General features: G+C 37.4%; 1 protein-coding gene across 5 annotated transcripts in view; it reads right to left on the bottom strand.

The window, feature by feature from the left end:
- The window catches only part of POLR3B (RNA polymerase III subunit B), a 126,586-nt gene that overhangs the window by 42,984 nt on the left and 61,835 nt on the right, over positions 1-21,767 (bottom strand). For all 5 annotated transcript variants that reach the window (XM_079143077.1, XM_079143079.1, XM_079143078.1 and 2 more), the window contains 8 exons: positions 21,428-21,628; positions 19,562-19,724; positions 18,257-18,410; positions 15,532-15,606; positions 14,934-15,032; positions 11,379-11,506; positions 2,502-2,711; positions 50-208 (listed from right to left, as the gene is read on the bottom strand). In XM_079143077.1, the coding sequence (XP_078999203.1) occupies positions 50-208; positions 2,502-2,711; positions 11,379-11,506; positions 14,934-15,032; positions 15,532-15,606; positions 18,257-18,410; positions 19,562-19,724; positions 21,428-21,628 (1,189 nt within the window). The remainder of the gene's footprint in view (positions 1-49; positions 209-2,501; positions 2,712-11,378; positions 11,507-14,933; positions 15,033-15,531; positions 15,607-18,256; positions 18,411-19,561; positions 19,725-21,427; positions 21,629-21,767) is intronic.

Below are 21,767 nucleotides of genomic sequence, written 5' to 3'. Positions count from 1 at the left end.
ATAATTTCAAAAAGCATGAATTAAAATTACTTTTGAAAAAGACTTTTACCTGGAGAACAAATACCATCTGCATCTAAAATTTCATGTCGCCAGATGGGCTTCCTTGTAGCAGCATCCAACATGGGTCCCATGACTTTATCAAAAGTCTGATTAGTGTACCGTTTCAATGTGCATTTAGCATTTTTATACACAAGGCAACGTCCAAAGCCTAAAATGAATACAAAATGAATCAAAACCACCAGTAAGATGAAACTATGAGAAAAATGGATTTGTGCTGGTCACCAATCCACTCCGCCTCACCCTGCCCCCAAACCCAAAACCACCGTACCAGTGGATAATTTGTGACTGGCACAAACCAATTAGCAATCTGATAACCTGAAGAAATACCTCGGGATTCCTGCCCAATCACTGTGCACACAAACATGGAATCTACAACCACTTCCAGTGTGGAACCCACCTGGCTACACTGGAGGAGGGTGGAAAGAGCTAAGTGACACTGTGATCCTTGCCAAGCATGGAGCCTCAGAAAATTATAGCTGGAAAAGGACTGAGAAACCACATGGCTTAATTCCTCTCTTTCACAGGCATTATGAGTGAGGCACAGAGAAATTAAGGAGCCACAGTTACCCAGAAAATTGGTAGTAGAGTTGGGAACAGACCAAGTCTACCAAATTCTAAGCTAGAATTCTTGGTACCCATTCTTTTGGTGTGTAATTTCTGTAAGGCCTGGGCAAGTTTTCCTTTTACTAACATACAGGGAGTCCCAAACAAGCAAACAAATAAACCAAGAAACAAAATAATAATTTTTCTCTACAGAAGAAAGAAAAGATAAAGTCAAATGATTTTAATAGGATAGTTTACCTCTTCTATGAAGATCAGTTTACTTGAATTACATTTTTAGATTCTATTTGTCTAGTAGATGAGGAAAAACCCTTGAGACCAACATACAAAAAATAAGCAAAATGGACAGAAGAAAACCATTTGGGGGCAAAAAAACCAACCACTGAGAGCCCCCCTCGCTCCCCAAAACCAAAAATATACTAGTTGCAGAGTTACCCAAAAAAGTTGTCATTCTTTCAACACTAAATATCATTTCCAAGATTCTGTGGCTGAATTTTATTCTTTTTTTTCCCTTTGACCAACAAGTTATTTTAAACTGGATTCCCTTTCTAATCTCCTCAGGATACAATGAGCCATGTCAGGGTTCATTTGGATAGGAAAATATCTCAGGATTAAATGGCAGCTATTACTAATGAAATAAATGCATGGCTGTGAAAGCTTTCACTTTTGATTCTCCACCAGAAGTGGAACTCTTTCAAGAAATCTGAGACTGTGAATTCAGAAAATCAGTGAGGTAAAAACAGATTTCTAAATAAAATATCACTGCTCTTATGTAATTTAAACATTTGAAGGTGCCGTGGAATATGAAGATGTAGACATTCATGTCTCTGAGCAGGTCCTAGTCATTATGGCTGCTAGTCAACTGTGGCTGAACATAAAAGTAGCTCAACACTGGCTCGGAAACACTGCATGATCTTGAAATGTCATACAGGAGCCATTAACTGCAACACACTGGAGTAAAGTATGAATCTGAGCTGCAAGAAATCGAGAAGCATTTTTTTCTAAGTGTCAACAGACGTTTTATTTACAGGTGGTAGCTTTAAAAGCTAGGGGACAGTAAACTCAGACCATTAAATTGTGTTGTGGAGTTTTTGACAGACATCACAAAGTCTTCAGATTTCCACATAAACGTAACCAGTTAATCAGAAAGGAAAACATCTAGTTTTAAAGCATGGCTGTTGTCATTTGGAGGAAAAAAAGAGGCATAAATTAAGTGCAGCCAACATTAATGCCAATGACACATGTCTAGGAGTACTATTATGGCTGCCTAGCAACAACCAAGAGGGAAGGGGAAGGCACAGTGGGTATGCCAAGGAGGAAAAAGAGAAACAGATCATGAATAGAGAAGTCAGGCTGCAGATCAGGTGATGGCTAACACACCATGCAGTGGTGACCTGTAAAAGTGAACTGTCAGAAACAGAGAGGAAAAGCACAGAAACAAGCTAGGGTTTGTGTCGGTGTGTTTTAAACTTTTGTTATTTGGTTAAAAAAAAAAAAAAAGAGGCATAACAGAGGTATACAAAAAATAATAGCCTTTTCCATCTGAATATTGCTACTGCCTCTCAAACAGGTACTTTACTTCACATACTGTAATTCCTGCTGGAAAAAAAAAATTCTTTTTTTTTTTCCTTTTTAAGAAACTCTCAGTTTCTTAAAGAAAATAAAGAACAAAGGATTCTACAGCAGTATATTCAACATATTATCTCAATATACATAATTAAGAACAAACCAGAATGCAAATACCTCTGTTTATATGCTATTGCTTGAAACTGACATTAAAACTTTGACACCAAACCAAGTGGCTTTTATATGAATCACCCCCTATATCTCTTTCTGCAAAAAGTACCTTTTTGGTGTCAGAGCCTTGAAAATTTGCTTACCTCTGTCCAAGGAGGCCTTGTTTAAAACAAGTGCATCTTCAATATCATAACCACTGTAACTCATCACAGCAACTGTTGCATTCTGTCCAGCAGGCAATTTCTCAAATTCTATCAACTCAATAGTTTTTGTTTTAACCATGGGCTTTTGTGGATATGCTAGCAGATACATGAGAGTATCAATTCTGTTTCTCTGGTTGTATCCAATGGTACCTGCATTGATCATGGAGAAAATAAAATGCAATATTCTATTATGTAAAATGATTAGGTAGTGAAGAAGAATATAGATAAACACATTAACTTTGCTAATTAAAAAGAAAAAATCTTCAGGTCAAATATTTTAAAAGCAATTTTATTTATAGTAGCTAATGCCTTTTAAAAGCGGTCTTTCTAATATTTAAAATCCCACAAAGAAGAAAAATCATACTCAAGTACACTAATTTAAACAACTTCAACGTTTTGGATTTATATAATTGATCTTATTTGAGGGATTTTAGTCTTCACTGGCTAATCTCATGCACTTGGCTGTTGTGTTCTCTGCCCATCTGTGGCAGTTGAGGAAGGGCGATGGAAGGACATCCTGTATTCATAGGAAGAAGCTTGCACAGACAGATATAGTTCAGAAAAAGAAATCAATGACTACAAAAGTCCTAAATGAACAAGATAGTAAAAGATGAGGGAAAGAACAAATGAAGAAAGAGGAGACCAAGTGAAGATAGGGAAGAGTGGATTTATTCATCTATGTAAGTATTCACTTATTAAGAAGTTAATACAAATCTACTCTGTACCAAGCACTAGAGATAAGTGGGGAAAGGCAAGGTCCCTGATCTTGAGGGATCTAGGGTACAGGATGGGCTCTTTCCTACCTAGCAATAGGACTTTCTACCAATTGGTCCTTAGAAGGGTGTTGCTAGGTCACTGTTAACTGGAAATAAAATCAGAATGTTAGCCCTTTCTCTTTTTTCCCTTGAGAAACACCCAGGGATTCATGGTCTTCATGAAGAGAGAAGTCTTTCAATGTCTTGGACAGTTGATCCTACATAGAGACCTTAAAACTGGTGACCAGACCTGCCCCACTACTGAGGTTATGTGTGGGCTACTGAGCCTCTCCTGGACAGTTCTCTATTCCCCAAGAGTGGTTGAGAAGTTATGAAGAGGTGTTAACATTAGGAGAGAGTAGTTTCGTTTCTCTTGCCCATGCCTCCAAGGTAACACATACACACCCACACCTGAAGGTACCAATGTGTCCTTTCATGAAGCTATGCTATGTAGGGCAAGCAGATACCAAAGTTTAATATTTATTTCCTTTAACTTCTCCGTATTCATGTCTTTAAATTAATTGTCATCTCAATTCAGGACTGAAAATAAACTATTCGAATAGCGAATATGATATGGTACTCCTTGACAATTACTACTGAGAGAAAAATAAAATCTGTAGGGTATCAGAGAAATTCACCTAGTACAGTGCCAAGTTCATTAAAGATGCTCAATAAATGTCAAGTGAATTAAGTAGAAGAATCCCACCACATTTTTTATGGCAGGATGTATATGTGCTTAAATCTCTAGAAAATTTACCAAGGTTCAGCTGAAAACAATAGTCCAACTGAACCTTGTAAACTCTTTGTTGAGTCTGCACTGTAAACTGCCAATTAATTTATGTTATTTTAGTGCCAACTAATAACCTGGGCAGGACACCTGGCAACTGATCATGTACTGTTCTAGAAATAAGAATGCCACCAGGATCATGTAAAGTTCACTGACAATAAATGTGTCCTTTTCCATGAAATCATTTTAAAATTTATGTTGAGATTTCAGCTTCAACTGTTCACTTTACTCAGCTTGAGATGAGGGTTCAGGCAATGTCCCACCAGGCTGCCAAACTGCCTCTGAAACCTGAGACAAGCATTATCATGCGGCAGGGCGGCTTTGCCTCTCAACAATGGTGAAAGAGGCTGGATCCTGCTATAAATTGTGCTTCCAGGCCCAGAACATGATTCCTGGGAACATAATTCTCGGGCATTCCAGCTGACCATTGAACAGAGGAATAGCAAAATCGTTAAGCACATGTTTGGGGCTTATGATCTCATAAAAATCTCTCTTCAAAGACTTTAAAAAACTTGTCTTGTGGGAGCATACACACACACACATTTTTAGTAACACTATAGGCAAGTTAAAACATAACTTATAAACTGTGATTTCTATATCATAGAACTTTAAAATGCCAACAGATCCCCATAATTTGTATAAAAAGCATGAATGGCTGACTAGCTATTTTGCTCATAAGTAAACTTTTTTGAAAAATTTCACTAAGAAATTAAATCATAAAGCCTGCCTGTCTGAAACACCTGCTCAAAGTAGGACACCCCTGATACTGTTTTCGGTTTCCTTAAAAACAGTATTGCAGGGACTGGAAGTGTGGCTCAGTGGTACAGCACCTGCCTGGCATGTACAAGGACCTATGTTTGATACCCAGTACCACAGAAAAATAAAAGGAAAAAAAAAAAAAAAAAGCACACATAGAGGACATATTACATACACATAATTAGCACAAGGAGAATATCTGTAAGTTTACTTCTATTGCCCCATTTTGCTGGAACTAAAGTCTCAAATAGTTTCCTTTTCTTACTTCTCAAGACATATTATTTCTTAAAAAGCCTCATTTTCTGAAAATAGCTTTCTTAAGTTATAAACTGGCATAGCAGGGTATATAAATATAGGCTAGCTGGGTGTGGTGGCGAGTGCCTGAAATCCCAACAACTCAGGATGCTAAGGCAGGAGGATCACAAGTTCAAGGCCAGCCTCAGCAACTTAGCAGGGTCCCAAGCAACTTAGAAAGCCCCTATCTCAAAGTAAAAATAAAGAGGTCTGGGGATATAGCTTAGTGGTAGAGCATTCCTAGGTTTAATCCCCAGTACCTGACCCCCCGAATAGTAAGTTAAAATAGGGAAGAAGTACTTTTTTCCCTAAAATGGGATGAAAAAGATTAGAATGTAAACAAATAAGAATACAAATACTGAAAAAAATAAAACGAAGTTTAAAGTATTGATTTCTTCTACTTCTTTGTCCAAAATCTTAATTATTATCAAATGCAATAAACTTCATCCATTTAAAGTATAAAAATGGATGAGTTCTGACAGATATATTCATTTGTGAAACCACAAACAAAACCAAGATCCATCACCAAAGATCTCTCCCTGTTTCTGGACCCAGGGAACCAGTGATCTGTTTTATTATTATAGATTAGTTTGCATTTTTATATAAATGAAATCATATCATATGTATGCTCTCTTGACTGCTTATCCCACTTGGCATGATTCTGATATTCATGCATGTGCCTGTGTGTATTGTAGGCCATTCCTTTTGATTGATGAGCAGTAGTCTACTGAATGAATCAACACTGTGCTTACCCACTCACCTGTTGGTGGATATTTATGTTGATAGTTTTAAAGCTGCTAAACACATTCATCTACAAGACCATCTGTTTTAATTTCTTTGGATAAATACCCAGGAGTGGAATTTTCTGGGTTGTTTGGTAATGGAAGAATTAATTTTAAGAAACTATCCAATAATTTTCCAGAGTTGTTGCATTACTTTTCCATCTGCACCAGAAGAGTAGAAGCCCTGTGGCTGCTGTTTGTCCTCAACAGCACTTATCATGCTGGTCTTTTTAACTTTGATAATTTTGTGTAGTAGTACCTCATAGTTGTTTTAATTTGTATTTACCCAACAACTAATAATGCTAAACATAGGCTCACATGCTTATAGATGATTCCTACTGCTTTGTGAAGTGCCTGGTTGTGGTTCTGTTTTGCACATTTTTTTTACCAAGTTGGCTTCTTACTGAAGAGTTCTTTTTATATACTAGATACAAATCCTTTGTCAGTCATTTGTATTACAAATACTTTCTCCCAAACTGTGGCTTGCATTTTTGTATTCCTGTCTTTCAGAGAGCAGAGGTTTAATTTTGAGAAATCCAAATGATTTTTCTTAGGATTTGTATATTTTATGTTCTAAAAGCATACCTCGAGTCATAAAGATTTTCAACTCTATTTCCATCTTTAATGTTTTATGTTTTTAGCTCTTACATTTAATACTATGATCTATTTTGTGTTAATTTTTATATAGTATGAGGTAGAAATTGACAGTCATTCTTTTATCCATATTGATATTCAGAGATTTTATTTTGTTCAAAAGATTTTTCTTTCCTTAATGAAATACTTCGATATATTCATTGAACATCAATTGCGCATAATTGTGTAGATCTCTTTCTGGACTCTTATTATAATTCTGTCCCATTCACTGATATATTTGCCCTTCTGTCAATGCCATAGTGCCTTTATTATTGTAGCTTTATAGTTAATCAAAACCAGGTTCTTTAATTCTTCCAATGTACTCTTTCAAAATTATTTAGAAAATCTATTCCTAGTTCTTAACAATTTTAACCTGCTCCAAGATTTCATTTATTTTGGAACATTTATTAGGTCCTTACCTTACCACTGACTAAGCTGGCATTATGCTAGGCACAAGGATACAATAAGAAGACACTTCCTGCCTTCAAGGAGTTCAGGGTTTGCAGTACAGCAGGAAGGCAGCCAGTGACCCACGGAGATTAGGAGGAAGTGAGGCAAAAAGTTTTAGCTAAGAAGAATTTTAGTAAGTTTGATAGAACACATAATATAACCTCTTATTAGTTGTTCAACCATACTGGGATTCACCTTCTTTGCCAGAAAAAAAAAAGTATGTATTATATCTTACAGGATTATGTTTGTGTTTAGAAGAAACATACACAAGAATTTTGGAGGGTTAGGGAGTAGTTTCATAGTAGAGTACATGTGCAAGCCCCTGAGTCAAATCCCCAGCATCCCCCCAAAAACCCGCGGTAACTCAATAAGTGGTAAATTTATTATGACCAACAACAACATTTGGTAGTACAGTAATGACAAAAATATGCAGTCCATTACCTTGCAATATTACCTGCTCTATCTTCAATTCTAACCTACATACTAAACTTTAATTTTACCTTCATATGTATTCATTGCCAACATTCTAATCTTAGGAAACACTACATATGCTCGTATTGAAAATAGCTACAATAATTTTTTAAAAAATGTTTTAACTGCTGGGTGTGGGGAATACTCCTATAATCCAAGTGACTCAGGAGGTTGAGGCAGGAGGATCATAAGTTCAAAGCCTGCCTCAGCAAAAGCAAGGCACTAATAAGCAGCTCAGTGAGACTAAATAAAATACAAAAAAAAAAAAAAAAAAAAAAAAAAAAAAACCCAAAAAACAAAAACAAAACAAACAAACAAAACAACAACAACAACAACAACAAAATAGGGCTGGGGATGTGGCTCAGTGGTCTAGTGCTCCTGAGTTCAATCCCCGGTAAACCCGCCCCGCCTCCACACACACACAAAGTTTAAACTAACAGCAGGACTCTAAAAAAGAACTGTTGTGAATAATTTGGCCAAGACTTCTTTTTTCATTTTGTGCCAAGAAAGAATATTGCTAAAAGGCAAAGAACACCCCAAAAGTAGGGAAGAGTTGTAGAAGGAAACAAAATTTTGTGAGGATCTTTATGTGTCATGTGTTTTGAATATCTTAAAAATTTCCAGCATCTTTCTAGTACATCCCATCCTACTCTGAAGTGAGGAACATAAGGAAAGAAACTATTTGCTTAGGAACAGAATCTATTGAAAACAAAGAGAGTCTGCATTAGTTCCTGAGTTAAAAAAACAAGTCCCAATGACTTGCAGTTGAAGGGGGCAGGGCTGGTGGGAAGCTGCGGGGCTCGGGAGGGCTGTGATGCATATTCATTAATGAGCTGATAGTGACTGAGTGATTCTTTTCAACAGGACAGTGTTCCACTAGAGGACTGCCAACTAATAAAATGGGCAGGATATGAAAGTGTGACTCATGTGAACTTAGCACTGGGTACCACTAAGACTCCACCCAATGCAGTTCCAACACTGAGCTTTTGCTCCTAGAGTGAGTGACCTGGAGACCTTGCTTTTCCAGATGTCTACCTGACTTCTTGCTCTGAGCCATGTCACAACACACAGCCGCATCCATGAAAGAGGAGAGCTTCTCAGCAGCATAGAGAGATGCTGTGTGGAAACCTGAACTTTATTAATAACTTGAAGTGCCAAAGACCAAAGAAACTCCCTCTGCTGGTGTCTCATGTTGGATTAGCTCTCTCACATATGAGGTAAGGCTTTTAGTTTCTGAGCTTTGTGCTAGTCCTGGTGTCCTTCCTTGCAGTGACGGAAAATGACTTCTTTCTTCATTCTCTCAGTGGGAGGGGAAGATTGGTATTGACGGGATAGGAGTTGGTACACAGCAAATTTTCAGGTTGGCTGGAATATTTAGTGAATCAATTTTGGGCTACAGTCTTTCATTTTCTATATGAACTAACAGATAAACTGCAACTATTACTACTTCAGAAAAATTTATATAGAATCTCTGGGAGATTAAAACAGTCTTCACTGATGGCTCCTATTTAAAATGGAAGAACATGATTTTTACTTATCAGTTGCCAAGATGGCATGGAATTAAAATGATCCAGGGAAGTCCGCTCAAAAAGCTGGTTCTACTTTATAAACCAGGAACTCGGCAGTGGATTTTCTCCCTCCGCTGACCTTTTCTTTTTATGATTTTTCATATAGACCTTGCTTAATACTTCTGCAGCTATTTTACTGTCAAAAGAGATATGCGGCCATGTTATGTGCCAACTTTAAATATATTTTGATTTCAATGCTTTTCTTTCCAGTCAGGTGTTTTATATTAACAAACAGTAACAAAGGCATTTTTTTTTTTTTTATTACTTAAGATATTCAGTGGCTTTTGTCTTCCTAGCGTCAGCAGTAACGTCAGAGGATTGTATCCAAGGAGCTAAATGTGCAGGACCCAGGGTCAGAGCAGCTGAATACACCAACCTCAGAAAACACAGACAATGAATTGCAAATGACACTCAAAACAAAACGAGGAAAAAAACCTTCACACAGAAAACTACAAAAGAACTCTACAGACACTGAATTGGCTTTCTGTACACACTGATCCTGCTTAACTGTGTGTGGTAACTAACCCAAGGCTTCAGATACTCAGGACCACAAAATAAAGGTTGTTTTTGTTTTGTTTTGTTTGTGGGGAGTGGTGTTATAAAAATAAAAATATTATTTCTTTCCTTCAAGCCTATTCTTTATTTTTTTAAAAAAAAGCTTCACTAAGTGGAGATAGATACAGATCTTCTATTTTAATCTTCAAACACATAAAGAGTGGCATTAGCGATGAAGTGATTAGTCTTCCCTTAATTCTGCTGAAGGTTCTACACAAAAGGTGTATTGTTTCAGCCGGGATTCACATCATGAAACAAAATGGTTTGGTAAACCCAATAGAAGTGATAGCCCTTTCATGACACACAGGGTTCAGCACTGTATATTTCAACTTGTTAGCGAGTCAGAGGCACAAGCGAGACCTCAGCCTCCACTGCCACTGAGGATGAATGGGAAGGCAAAACTGATGAGCCGCTGTTTAGATTTTCCCACTGGGAATTATTCCCAACTGTCCAAGCCTTATATCATTCAGGTAAATGGCAGTAGAGTAACATGCTTTTTATTTCTTCCTAGCCAGCAAAACGGCAATACAAAAAACTGAAAAGTAATATATCTACTCTCTATCTATAATGAAGAAACAGGATGCCTTAATTGTCAAGTTATGGTCAGCTCAGATGGTGCTGCTAGCCGAGAAGCTGACTGCTCTCTAACTGACCCCCAAGGGCAATGCAAAAACCTTCCTCTCTGCACTTTCACAACTTCTTCATGAAGTTCCTTATATCACTTAAAATTAGAGATGACAAATTATATTGATGTCATAGGTATATATCAAAAGAAAATTTATTAAATTTATTATGCTTTGAATGATTTTAAAATAATTTCAAAAGGTTTATAAGCAAAACTTTTTTTGGGGGGGAGGGGCACTGGAATTCTCTCCATATCATGTTCAAGACAAAACACAAACTTAATATAAGGTACTTCTTTAACACATTTCTTTCATTCAAATATCAGACAGCCACACTGAAGTATTAAGACTTGCCACTGAAATGCTTATATTTCTATTACCCTTGGAAAACAATTGCCTTTCAAGGCCAAGCTCAGCTCTATGTTCCTCCTCTAATTTCCTTAGGTTCTGGCTGTTGGTCTATTAGACATTCACTGAACTAGACTGAATTACTGTTTTGTTGGTTGATCTCTCCTACTAGGCTGTGACCTCCTTAGGCACAGGGCTCCTACTCATCTGTTTTCAGGTTCTACCTCTATATCTGGTCTATAGTCTTGCTCAATGGATGGACGGATGGGTGGATAAATGGATTGATAGATAAATTAATAGATGAACAGATAAAGGGAAGAAAAATATAAAGGAAGGAAAATGAACTCAGACTAGGTATGGAGATGCAGGGCAACCACAAGGATATAATGAGTTTAATGATTATCATCCAGACAAAACCTAGGTACATTCTAATACATACGGTACATCTTTATTTTTTCTCCCCCTCCTCCCTTCACCCTCAGTTTTTTTTTGGCTCTTTCTTCCATTTCACTGAGTTAACAATTTACATTTTGTAGAACTCTGTTCTTCATATTTACTTGCTTTTAATTCTGTGGCATTTATTATATGCCACTTTGTAAAGGAAACAAGTTCAGAGAGGTTTTCTGCATTTTTGTTTTCAGCTGTAATCAGGACAGGGTTCCTGCAACGCTACAAGTTCTATAGGCAATTCTCAGGCATCACCAATGCCTAACAGGATCAAACACAGGCTACGAGTGAAGAACAATGTTTAAGTCTTTCCTGCAAGTATTTACAATCAAGTTTAAGAAATCTTACCCATGGCTTGTTTCCCCATGGCACACTGATAGGTGTTTCTTGGGGACTGGTTATGATGAGGATAAGGGATCAGGCCAGCACAGACGCCAAGAAGAGTGAAGGGTTCAATCTCCAAGTGGGTGGTATCTCTAGCAAGTCAAGAATTAGACATCTGAGACATCAAGTACTAAAGTCAATGTCTCTTAAAGAGTATACAAATATTGTTATCTAGTTCCCCCAGGAATTTACAAGATTATAAACTGTGATGCTAACAAAACTGAAAAATAAAAACATGCTTAAATAAAACACAATAGAACTTAAAAACTTAAAAATTTCTACCATTATAAAAGTTGTATTAGTGATAGACCTACAAGAAAAGGGAGATAGCACAGAATTGCATATATAAAAAATAAAGCATTATTGTAACATGCTAACTATTGATATGTAATACATAGAGAAACTAGAATAGTGAACATAGAAATATAGTACTAATAATATGCATATGGATGAGAAGGTTTTTTTACTCACTCTTCCAATGTATATCAATGAGAAGCTTGTCATGTTAGACAGGAACATATCCCCTACAGAGCACCACAGACCTATGGGGACTAAAAGCATAGCCACTTGCTAACTATGCCTACTTTGCACTTGAAACATTAGGCTCGTGTGACTGAGGAAATGAATTTTTAACTTTACTTATTTAAAAATTTAAAACTCAAATCTAAATTTAAATAATTCAATTTGTTATTTAAAATCTTCTAATTATGTTCAGAGCAACTTATATTTATGAATCTACTTTTTAAACTAAAATGTTATGAGATCAGATTGAGTATTTCTGATGAAATTTAACATCCAAACTGAGACATTCAAATTATAAGTGCATATCAGATTTTGAAAACTTGTAGTAGGAAAAAGAAAGTAAAATATCTTAGTATGTTTTACATTGATTACATGTTATGTGACAATATTTTGGATATACCGAGTTAAATTAAAATATTAATTTCACCTGTTTCTTCTTACTTTTTAAATGTGGCTACTAGAAAATGTGAAGTTATCAGTGGCATTATATTTTTATTGGACAGTATTGCTACAGGTATTAAACAAAAGGTAAGCGTTTATCTAATAAGTCTCAGAATCTCGGTTACTTTCATAATACATTTCTGTAGAAAACCCAGTTTTTGACTAAATGACAAAGCATCTCAGATATTTTCACAGGAAAGAGAAGCCAGATTATTCTTAAGTCTTTGCTGAAAGTAACAGGTATCACATTCAGAATTCATGGTCTCCTATGTAAATGACTGGGAAGTGGAATCCTAACAATTTCAGTAGCTGACAGTACCTCAGAGAGAGGCGATTTCAAGAAACCAGGTCCCAATACAGCATGTGGATTTAGCTGTGATGTACCTGCCCCAAGATTTTCTACTTATTCATTTATCCATCCATTTTTTTTTTCAATACTCATGTACTAAAGTATGTTCCTAGTGTGGTGAGGGCAGGTACTTTTTGAGTAGCTCTTGGCTGGAAGAAATTGTTTTCCTTAGGACCTGGCAAAGCCCCATTCTGTCATCACCTTGGGCCTCTTGTCAGCAGGGAGGGAAAGAATTGTAGGTTTTGTTTTGTGTTTTAAAGAGCATGGGCTTACATTTTATGGAATAGAATAAAACAAAGTTTATTTTAAATATACTGCTTTGTTCCATTACTGGCCAGGCTGACATTCCCCTTGAAAATAAAAACTACTTTTCAGTACTTAGTTGAGTTGAAAGAAAAAAAAAAGGGAACCATCAAAGAATTTCTTTCTTTCTTGTATCATGACAACAACATACAAAATCATGCAGTTTCTAATAAACATTGGAAGTCTAAACACTGTAAATTCTAATTTTACAAAAAAGGAAAATTATTTATTTTAAAATCATAACCACTATAAGCTTCTATCCTGAACAGGAATTAGGAGATTTTTTCTTCCAATGTGCATAAAGCATTTAAATTTACTTCAAATTCAGTAACTTACTGCTTATAATAGTGGAAAAATTAGAAACAACCTAAATATTCTATTAACAGAGAATAAACTAAATAAACTATATTTGTGAAGGAAGATACTGTAATAAACAGCAAATAAAAATAATTTATACATATATTCAAATATGTGTATATGCGCTAATATAGAAAATATCCAGAAGACACTAAATTTAAAAATTAAGACACTGAAAACCATATTACCATTGTCTTCTATATATGCATTGTGTGGGATCAGGTATGTATTTTTATACTTATTTAGAAAAATATCTAGAAAAGTACATACCAAACTATTAGCACTAGCTACTTGAGAAGAGTGGAGTCTAGTGGGATGGAGAAGGAAGGGGATTTATGCATTTCTACATTTAAAAAAACTTCATAAGTTAAATAATACAGCAATTTTTATATTTTTTAAATAAGATGAATTTTATGTGTGGAATAGCTTGATGACTAGGTAATCCTAACAGTCATATTCACTTATAGCAATGAAAAAAAAACCAGGTAAAAAAAATCCAGCCTCATAGAGCTTCTAGTGGAGGGAAAAAGACCATACACAAGTAAACCAGCAAGACACAGCTTTTACCCTGTAGTAATAAGACGAGGAAAAAAAAAAAAAAAAAACCACTATAAAAATAAAGTACAGGGGGGCATTTAGGGATAGAGGTATTTTGATTTTCAAACGAGGTGGCCAGAAGACTCACAAGAAGGTGCACTTTGGGGGAACCTGGAGGTGAAGCAGTAAAGCCCTGTAGGTGGGGGAGGGGAGGGAAAGGAGAGAAATTCTAGGCAGCAAAGGCCTAAGGCAGAGTGTGCGAGGAGCATCTCAGGCGAGGCCAGGAACCTGAGGCCTCTATGAGGACCTTGGAGATGTGAGTAAAGAGATGACATGAGCATGCTGTTCGACGAGGTACAGGCTGGATGAGGCACAGGAAACAAGTCAGGAGATTCCCGCAAGAATCCAGGCAACCAATGGCATGGACTGCATGGCAGATGGTGGTGGTAAGAGCTTGGCGTCTGGGTGAAGTCTACATTACAAGCTGAAGAATTGATGTGGACACAGACAGGGACAGAAGTTGAATTGAAAACCACATTGTCAGCTTGAGTAACATGAAGGATAAAATATTATGAACATATTACCATCTCAAGTTCATTGCATGCTTAGAGATATCTTTATAACATATGTAGGGAATTCTTGCTTTGATAGTAAGAATTCGGATGTCCACTGACAAAATTCTCTCCAGAAGAAATCTATTTTTATGTAGTCTGATTCACTAGTTCAATTTTTATAACTGAATATCAAAATCAGAAAAATTATTTCTTTTAGAAAAATACATATTAAATGTCACATGGGTTGGAAGGATAATTAAGTCTAAAAATGGCTTGCTAGCAACTTTGTGGTACCTTCAACTGGGACAGTGACAGGTATGCTTCACTGCACAACAGTGTACCTCTAACAGTTCTTACTACAGGGGTACATGACAGAAGAACGGGGAGACAAGTGAAAGAAGGCAGTGTCTATGGTCAGAATAGATTTCAATTAAGGTTGTCACAGATTCTACTTACTTATTAATTGTATGTTCATAGAGTGCAATGTTACAATCGTTTTCTTCATTCACATCTAAATATTCTACCAGACTCTCATGTAAGAAATCTTCAAAATTCCTGGGAAAATAATGTCAAAAAGGGACATTATAAAAAAGCATTTTATTGAAATATTTTATTTAACGACAGAAGATACTGGCTTTATTTGGCTCAAGGCACCTTTCTCTACCAGAATTAATACACTGGGATATCTGAAACATTATTCTTGGATTACAGAGTGATCAGAAATCACTGAGATAAAAACATTAAATATATCTGATTTTTGCTAATTTGGTTTTCACTTATAAAATATTTGACTTTAAAAACTTTGCATGATGAAAGACCCACAGTATCCACATCAATGTAAGTTCTTTTCTCACTAAAAACTAGTAGTACAGAAATTTACACCAAGACTTTGTAAATAAGCCTTGCAATCTAAACATGTCCAAGCAACTTCATGTGGAGAAGTATGTTTTTTTAACAGGCTGGAATATTTGATGGGGAAGGATTAAAAGATGAAAAATAAACTTTTCTTAAAAGAACAGATCAAATAACATTATTTTCATTTTTGGCCATTTACCTGTACCCCTGAGCCAGCTCTTCCATGTGCTTATTCGTGACTGCTGGCTTCTGTTTCTTAACAATTATGTAAGGTCTAGGATAGAAAAAAATAACTTAATAGTAATTTCACAGAAGAGTTATGTCAGCAAGTAATATTTGTTATAGTGAAAGGATGATGCAGAAACAACCAAAGTTATTCACAGATTGCTTGAGGACACGGATTTTGGCAAGTGTGACCACATTGGGACCTCTATCCACATATACACATGTGTTCTCTATAACTCACAAATACACACACACTCACACACACAGTTTTAAATGAAAAGGTAGCACAAGAAGGATACTCAACAAAGTCTAGGAAGGAAATGAAAACTTTATGTCACATGTTTTATTTTTTAAAACTGTAAATGTTTCAGAAGGTCTTGGAACATATCATCACTCACAAGTAAGGGGGGGACTGCTGTATATCCCTGAAGCTAGGTGGCAACAAAACACTGTCACCAAGGGTAATAATGGCATTTGTGATGAATATCCAGATGTTCTGGAGCAGTATGATTTAGGATAAGAATTACTGAGCTAGACTAACAGGTTACTTAAACTATATTTGACCAAAACGAGTGGCTCTACTTTTGCAAAAAATGAAGCTTCTTTACTCTGGGATCTGCACTGATGTAATGGGTGGAAGGTAGAGAGAGCACTTTCACAGATTAACCTGTAACTGTCAGTGGTGACTTGCCGACTAGGGCTTCGCCACCACGAAGAAACACCAACACAAAGGGTGGCATGCAGCATGGAAACATTAAGGGCCGTTGCTATTTGGACAGCCGCTCTCACAGAGAGGAGCAAGTAACTAGCAGACACTTGTGCGCTGCACCCCGAAGCTCAAATAACTATGTGAGGACTAATGAGCACTTTAAGCTCTGAAGCAGAGGAGCCGCATAATCACAAAAGGGGAACGTGAGTTGCTGAAAAGTGAACTGGGTGAGTTTTTCCTGGAAATCAACAGTACCTCAAAATTCTGGCTTCTTCACTGGAGGGAAGCAGAGTGACCCTGTTGCCACAGGGGATCACTGCAGCGTAGCTCAGGTTAAGACTCAGAAATGAAGGCAGACACAGGAATAGGAGAGGGAGGAATCACTAACCCAATAAATTCCACTATTCTTTCTGCCAGATCTATTGTCTGCCATTGTAAAATTACTGCTAAAAAAGAATTTGTTTTTAGAATATGCTTTATTATGGTGACTGTAATGAAAGAGAAAAATCGTAAAAAAAGCCAACCTAGAACATGTCATTGTTTCTCCTGTCCCCCATTAGGCCATGCTGTTAACAGCTAGAAATACGCACATTATGTGTGATGAGCACCCTAGAAGTACTTACCACACCTTGCCAGTTATTCTCAGGACAATCCTAGGTAGGCTTTACTATTTACATTATACAGTCAAAGAAACCAAGGCTCAAAGTCACACAAGACAATAACTGTCAAGTTAGGACTTGAACACAGATATCACTCTTGGGTTTATTTAAGAGAAATCAATTCTTGCTAATTGAAGCAACATGGAATTTGCTGGAAGAATTAAGAATTTACTGGAAGGACAAAAATCAAAGAAAAAGGGGAAATGCTCAGGCACAGAAGGAACAGGAATTAGAGCAGCTACAAGGATCTAGAAGGAAAGGAGTGACAGGCAGACTCCTGCCTGGGTCACTACCAGAACACAGAAGTTCAATCACTTCCCTCCCTTGATTTATTCTACTTGAATTCAACTGATGACTCTGAGAGGGAGTCTGACTGGCCTTGCTTAGATCTCATACCTGACCCTTTGTTGGTCAAGGAAGGCCTCATACTGAATGCAGTAGGGAAGAGCAGTCCCCAAGGGAGAATATAGTGTAATTGGAAGGAAGAAAAGATGCTGGACAGATACAAACAATGGCAGTCCTCTCTTCCAGCTCTGACTTCCACCTATGGCTAGCTCACTCAGTGCCTTATACCCTAATATTATCAGGAGTCAAAAAATTACAACCGGAAAATAAGTGAGTGAAGGCTTCTGAAACACAGTAATGACCTCAGCTGATGCTCCTGCATGTCCCCCAAAGACAAGATACTATGTCATATTCATCGATGTACCTCCAGCTGCTAGACAGTACCTGTGCACAACAAGCCCTTAATAAAGATCTGCTGAATGAATAATAGTACCCTACTTTCTACTAGGTCTGATGTTATTTTTTTTAATTTTTGATTTTCCTTAGCCTTTCTCTTTCCCCCACACTCAAGCAACACAATCCTATTAATTCTTTAAAGCTCAGTTTGTAGTAATAGAATACAGAGATAAAATCATGACTGTTAGAGTCAAATGACTTCCACAGAGTTCCCAGTAAAAGCCTGACTCCACCACTCTGTAGCTCTGGGTAAGTTACTCAGCCTCATGGAACACCCCATTGCTAAATGAAAATAATAATTCAACCTCATAGGGCTGAATGTAATTAAACCTTACACATACAGTATATCCACTAAAATAGTGACTAGCATTTATTACTTGTATAGTTGATTATTATTAATAATAATTACTTCTCCTCTCTCAGCAGACTGAACTCTCTGAAGGCAGTGATGGTCTCCCATTAATCTTTGAAATGTTTGTCAACTAAATTAAATTCATCTTAACATTGAAGAAGGAAAAAACAGCCTTAAAAATAGACTTATTCTTTCAAAAGTTAATATAAAGAGACAAATTCTTTCTAACAACATATACCTGCACAGCCTTCCTCCATCAGAAGATATATAAACACACCGATCTGTAAGATTTGTTGAGATGGAAACAAATTCATTGATATATCCTGCTCTTCGCATCAGTCGGAATGTATTCACTAGCTTTTTATGATCTCGAATGACACCCAAGATGTTACCTAAGCAAAAAAAGAAGAAAAGGTATAAGACAGGAACAAAAAATAAACCTAATCTGATTTAAAATATCCACCCAATAAAACACATGCAGGAGTACTGAGTAGCCATTTGAAAACAGTTATTAACATGCGGCTGTCCATAGGCTGAGGGAAGCAGCACAGGGGAATGGGTAAGGCCATCCTGAGGCCCTGGAACTAGGGCTGGTTCCATCACACACTCGCTGAAGAGCAGCGTGAGTGAGTTTCATTGTTCTCATCCTACAGCACAGTGCTGTGAATGTGCATGTGGGGACACACCGCCTGGGTGGCATACTGGCTCTGTCACTTCCACAGGGTGACTAAGAAGAAGGATGAGTTGAGAGCACTGAGGATTCTGCCTCATACCCAGTGACTGCTCATCTGATCATGATCTGTGAAATGAGGACACTAGGCTTTGCCTCCCATGTTTTCATAAGGATTCAGAGACACCAGGAGAAAGTGCAGGTCAAGAGCTCATGCGCTGTTAGCCTCCTGGATTCACTGAGACGGGAGACAGTTAACAGCCCTGCTGAGGTTCTGACCCGCCCTTGACAGGCCCTCCCTGCAGGGTTAATCGATCCCTGACTGAGGGGAAGAGAAGGGAAGAGACACATGGGACCTAAGTGGTCAGAGGTGAGTACATCAAGCAGGCACACAGATTACCAAAGAAGAAAAGGACAGGCACACTGCTGCCCAGCCTCTGGAGGGCTCTGAAGGAGGCAGGAAGAGGTATGTGATGGAGGCAACTGAAGTATGAGTTAGAAGAAAGGGAACTTCTTGCCATAGGCTGCTGACATATCAATGATCAAACAGAAGGGTTGATCTGATTATTTTGCTGGATGACTCAGATATTTAAGATACTATGTTGAACCTTATTTCACTGCGGATATGCTAGCAGAGGCAAGATGGTGGAAAGCAGTAAGTCTTTGCCATGTTACCCTTCACTCACACAGCTGTGTCCTCTGGGAACTTTACATAATGCAGCCAACAGAATCACAGTCTTCCATCTTTAAATCAAGGTCCACCTGGGCCCAGAGTTAAGAGTATGTTTGTGCCTTAAATACTAGGATAATAACTGATTCCTTCCCTACTCCCAACAGTTATTTAGGATGAACATGTCTCTATAACATACCTACCATTGAGAAAAACAAGAAACACATTTGGGTAAGAGAGCTCTTCTCCACATAGTAAATTCACATCTTCCACTCCCAGATTGCTGGCTAATTTAACAATGGGTCCATCTTCCATGTCGGTTGTGATATGTGTCATAAGGGCCAAATTTTTAACCAAACCACAGGCCTAAAAAATAAGATAATCATGTCTAAGAAAAAACATTAGTACAGTGTGTGTCTAAAAATAGCTCACCACTCTGCTGGTGGCAATATAAAGCAGTATAACCTTGTAAGTGACATTTTGGAAATTTATTAACAAGTCCTTAAAATGTACATACCCTTTTGCCCAGAGAAATTTATACTTAGGTAATGAGAAAGGATGAAAAATAAATGCAGACACATAAATGCTCCGCATAGTATATTTGTAATTATAGATAACGATATCATAAATATCCAAAAAAAGGTAAAGAAACACTATAGAAACATCCAGAGAGTGGAACATCAAATCCTTAAAACAGTATAATATAGGAAAAGAGTAAAGGAAAACACTGTAGCTACACAGAAACAGAAAACTTCTGGTGGGCAATGAGAGGCATCCTACAAAATAACTGGGCAGAACTCTAAAGTTTCTTGGTCATGAGAGGCAAAGAAAGACTGAAGAACTGTTCCAGACTAAGAGACTGAAGAGCACGGTGACTACAGCGGTGACTACAGCAACGTATGAAAGGACAACTGGGAAATCTGAACCAGGGCTGCAGTCGGTAACATTGTCACTAATGTTAATTTCTTTAAGTTGATAACTGTACTAAGGTTATATGAGATGTTCACAATGGGGAATTTAGGTGTAAGATTGTGAAAAGTCTTCATACTTACTATTTCTGCAACTCTTATGTCAAATTATTTCATCATGAAAAAATAACAAGTATTTTTCAACTTTTACACAACCAAAAAATCTGCAACAAAAGTATCAATAAGGACAGAATATAGCAAAAGGAGAAACCACTCAAGACACATGTGATACCTAAAGATTGTAACTTCAATTCTTGAAAACCACCTGCTGTATGTGCAAAGTAGCCACTTTACTGAAGTTAGCGGAAGCAATCTCTGGGAAAGACAGCATTCCAAAGCTTAAGATGTTTAACTCATGCAAATTTGAAAGACTGCATAAATATTTAGTGTCAATTTCCACAACAGCATGGAATCCTATTTTTCACCTCTTTCAAATCATAACACTTGTAATATTCTGTAACTGACATCTTTACTGGTCATTCAGTATATGTTTATGGGGCCTCTACTCTGAACAAAGCTCTGTGCTAGGAGCCTGAGGTACAGTGGTGAGCCTTCCTTCTCTGGAAGTTTGATTTAAAAGGAACAGGATCAAGAGAAACTAACAAGGGTATGCAAAGGAGATGGGACCAAGACAGAGTGAGGAGTGGGAGTGAGTGCTTTTGTTCGGTGTTTAGGTAATGGTGATGTAAGTGAGTAGGACTCATCAGGTTTTGGACTGCGTACTCCTAAGTTAGCTACACCTGAGCGCATGAAGCCCTCTAAGCACATCTAAAGGAAATAAGTTGCTCAAAAAGAGCTCCTTGTGAGCATTAAAAGGGTTGGTTCTCTCAAGTGTCCTTCATTTCATGACTGATTCTTGGGATAAACTATGAAGAGCAAAATCAATGTGGACCATGAATCCTTTTCATCAAATGCTTCTACAGACACTGGTTTTGAAATGACACTGATGTAGCCAGTAACAAGTTGCATCATTATTTCTTGCCAGATAAGTGATTAATCTACGAAGAAGACATGGGCTGGAGAATGAGAGCAGAAGCAGAATCCCCAGTCCCACACTCCAATAGGAATATCCTCTGACACTGTACAGAGGAGGTACCTTACCTCTCCTTCAGGAGTGTCCGAAGGACAGAGCATTCCCCACTGAGATGGCTGGAGGGAACGAGGACCACTCACTTTTCTGGTTTTTTCAAACTGGGAAGAGATTCTTGTCATCATGCCCAGTGCAGATATATATGATAAGCGAGACAGGACTTGGGTCACACCTTGGCGGTCCATTTTAAATCTCTTTAGAGACCAATTTCCCTGCAGAGAGATGAAAGACATGAGACTACGAGTAACCCTTTCATATACTGCCTAATCCTGAGAACTCACTCTGAGAAGTTCAGAATAGGAACAACTTGTTTATGAACTTAAAGCCATATTTATTCAGAAATCAAAAATG

The sequence above is a fragment of the Sciurus vulgaris genome (genome assembly GCF_902686455.1).
Source record: "Sciurus vulgaris genome assembly, chromosome: 5".
Classification (NCBI taxonomy): Eukaryota; Metazoa; Chordata; class Mammalia; order Rodentia; family Sciuridae; genus Sciurus; species Sciurus vulgaris.
The sequence above is the reverse complement of the archived record's forward strand: the minus strand, read 5'-3'. Positions and strand labels throughout refer to the sequence as shown.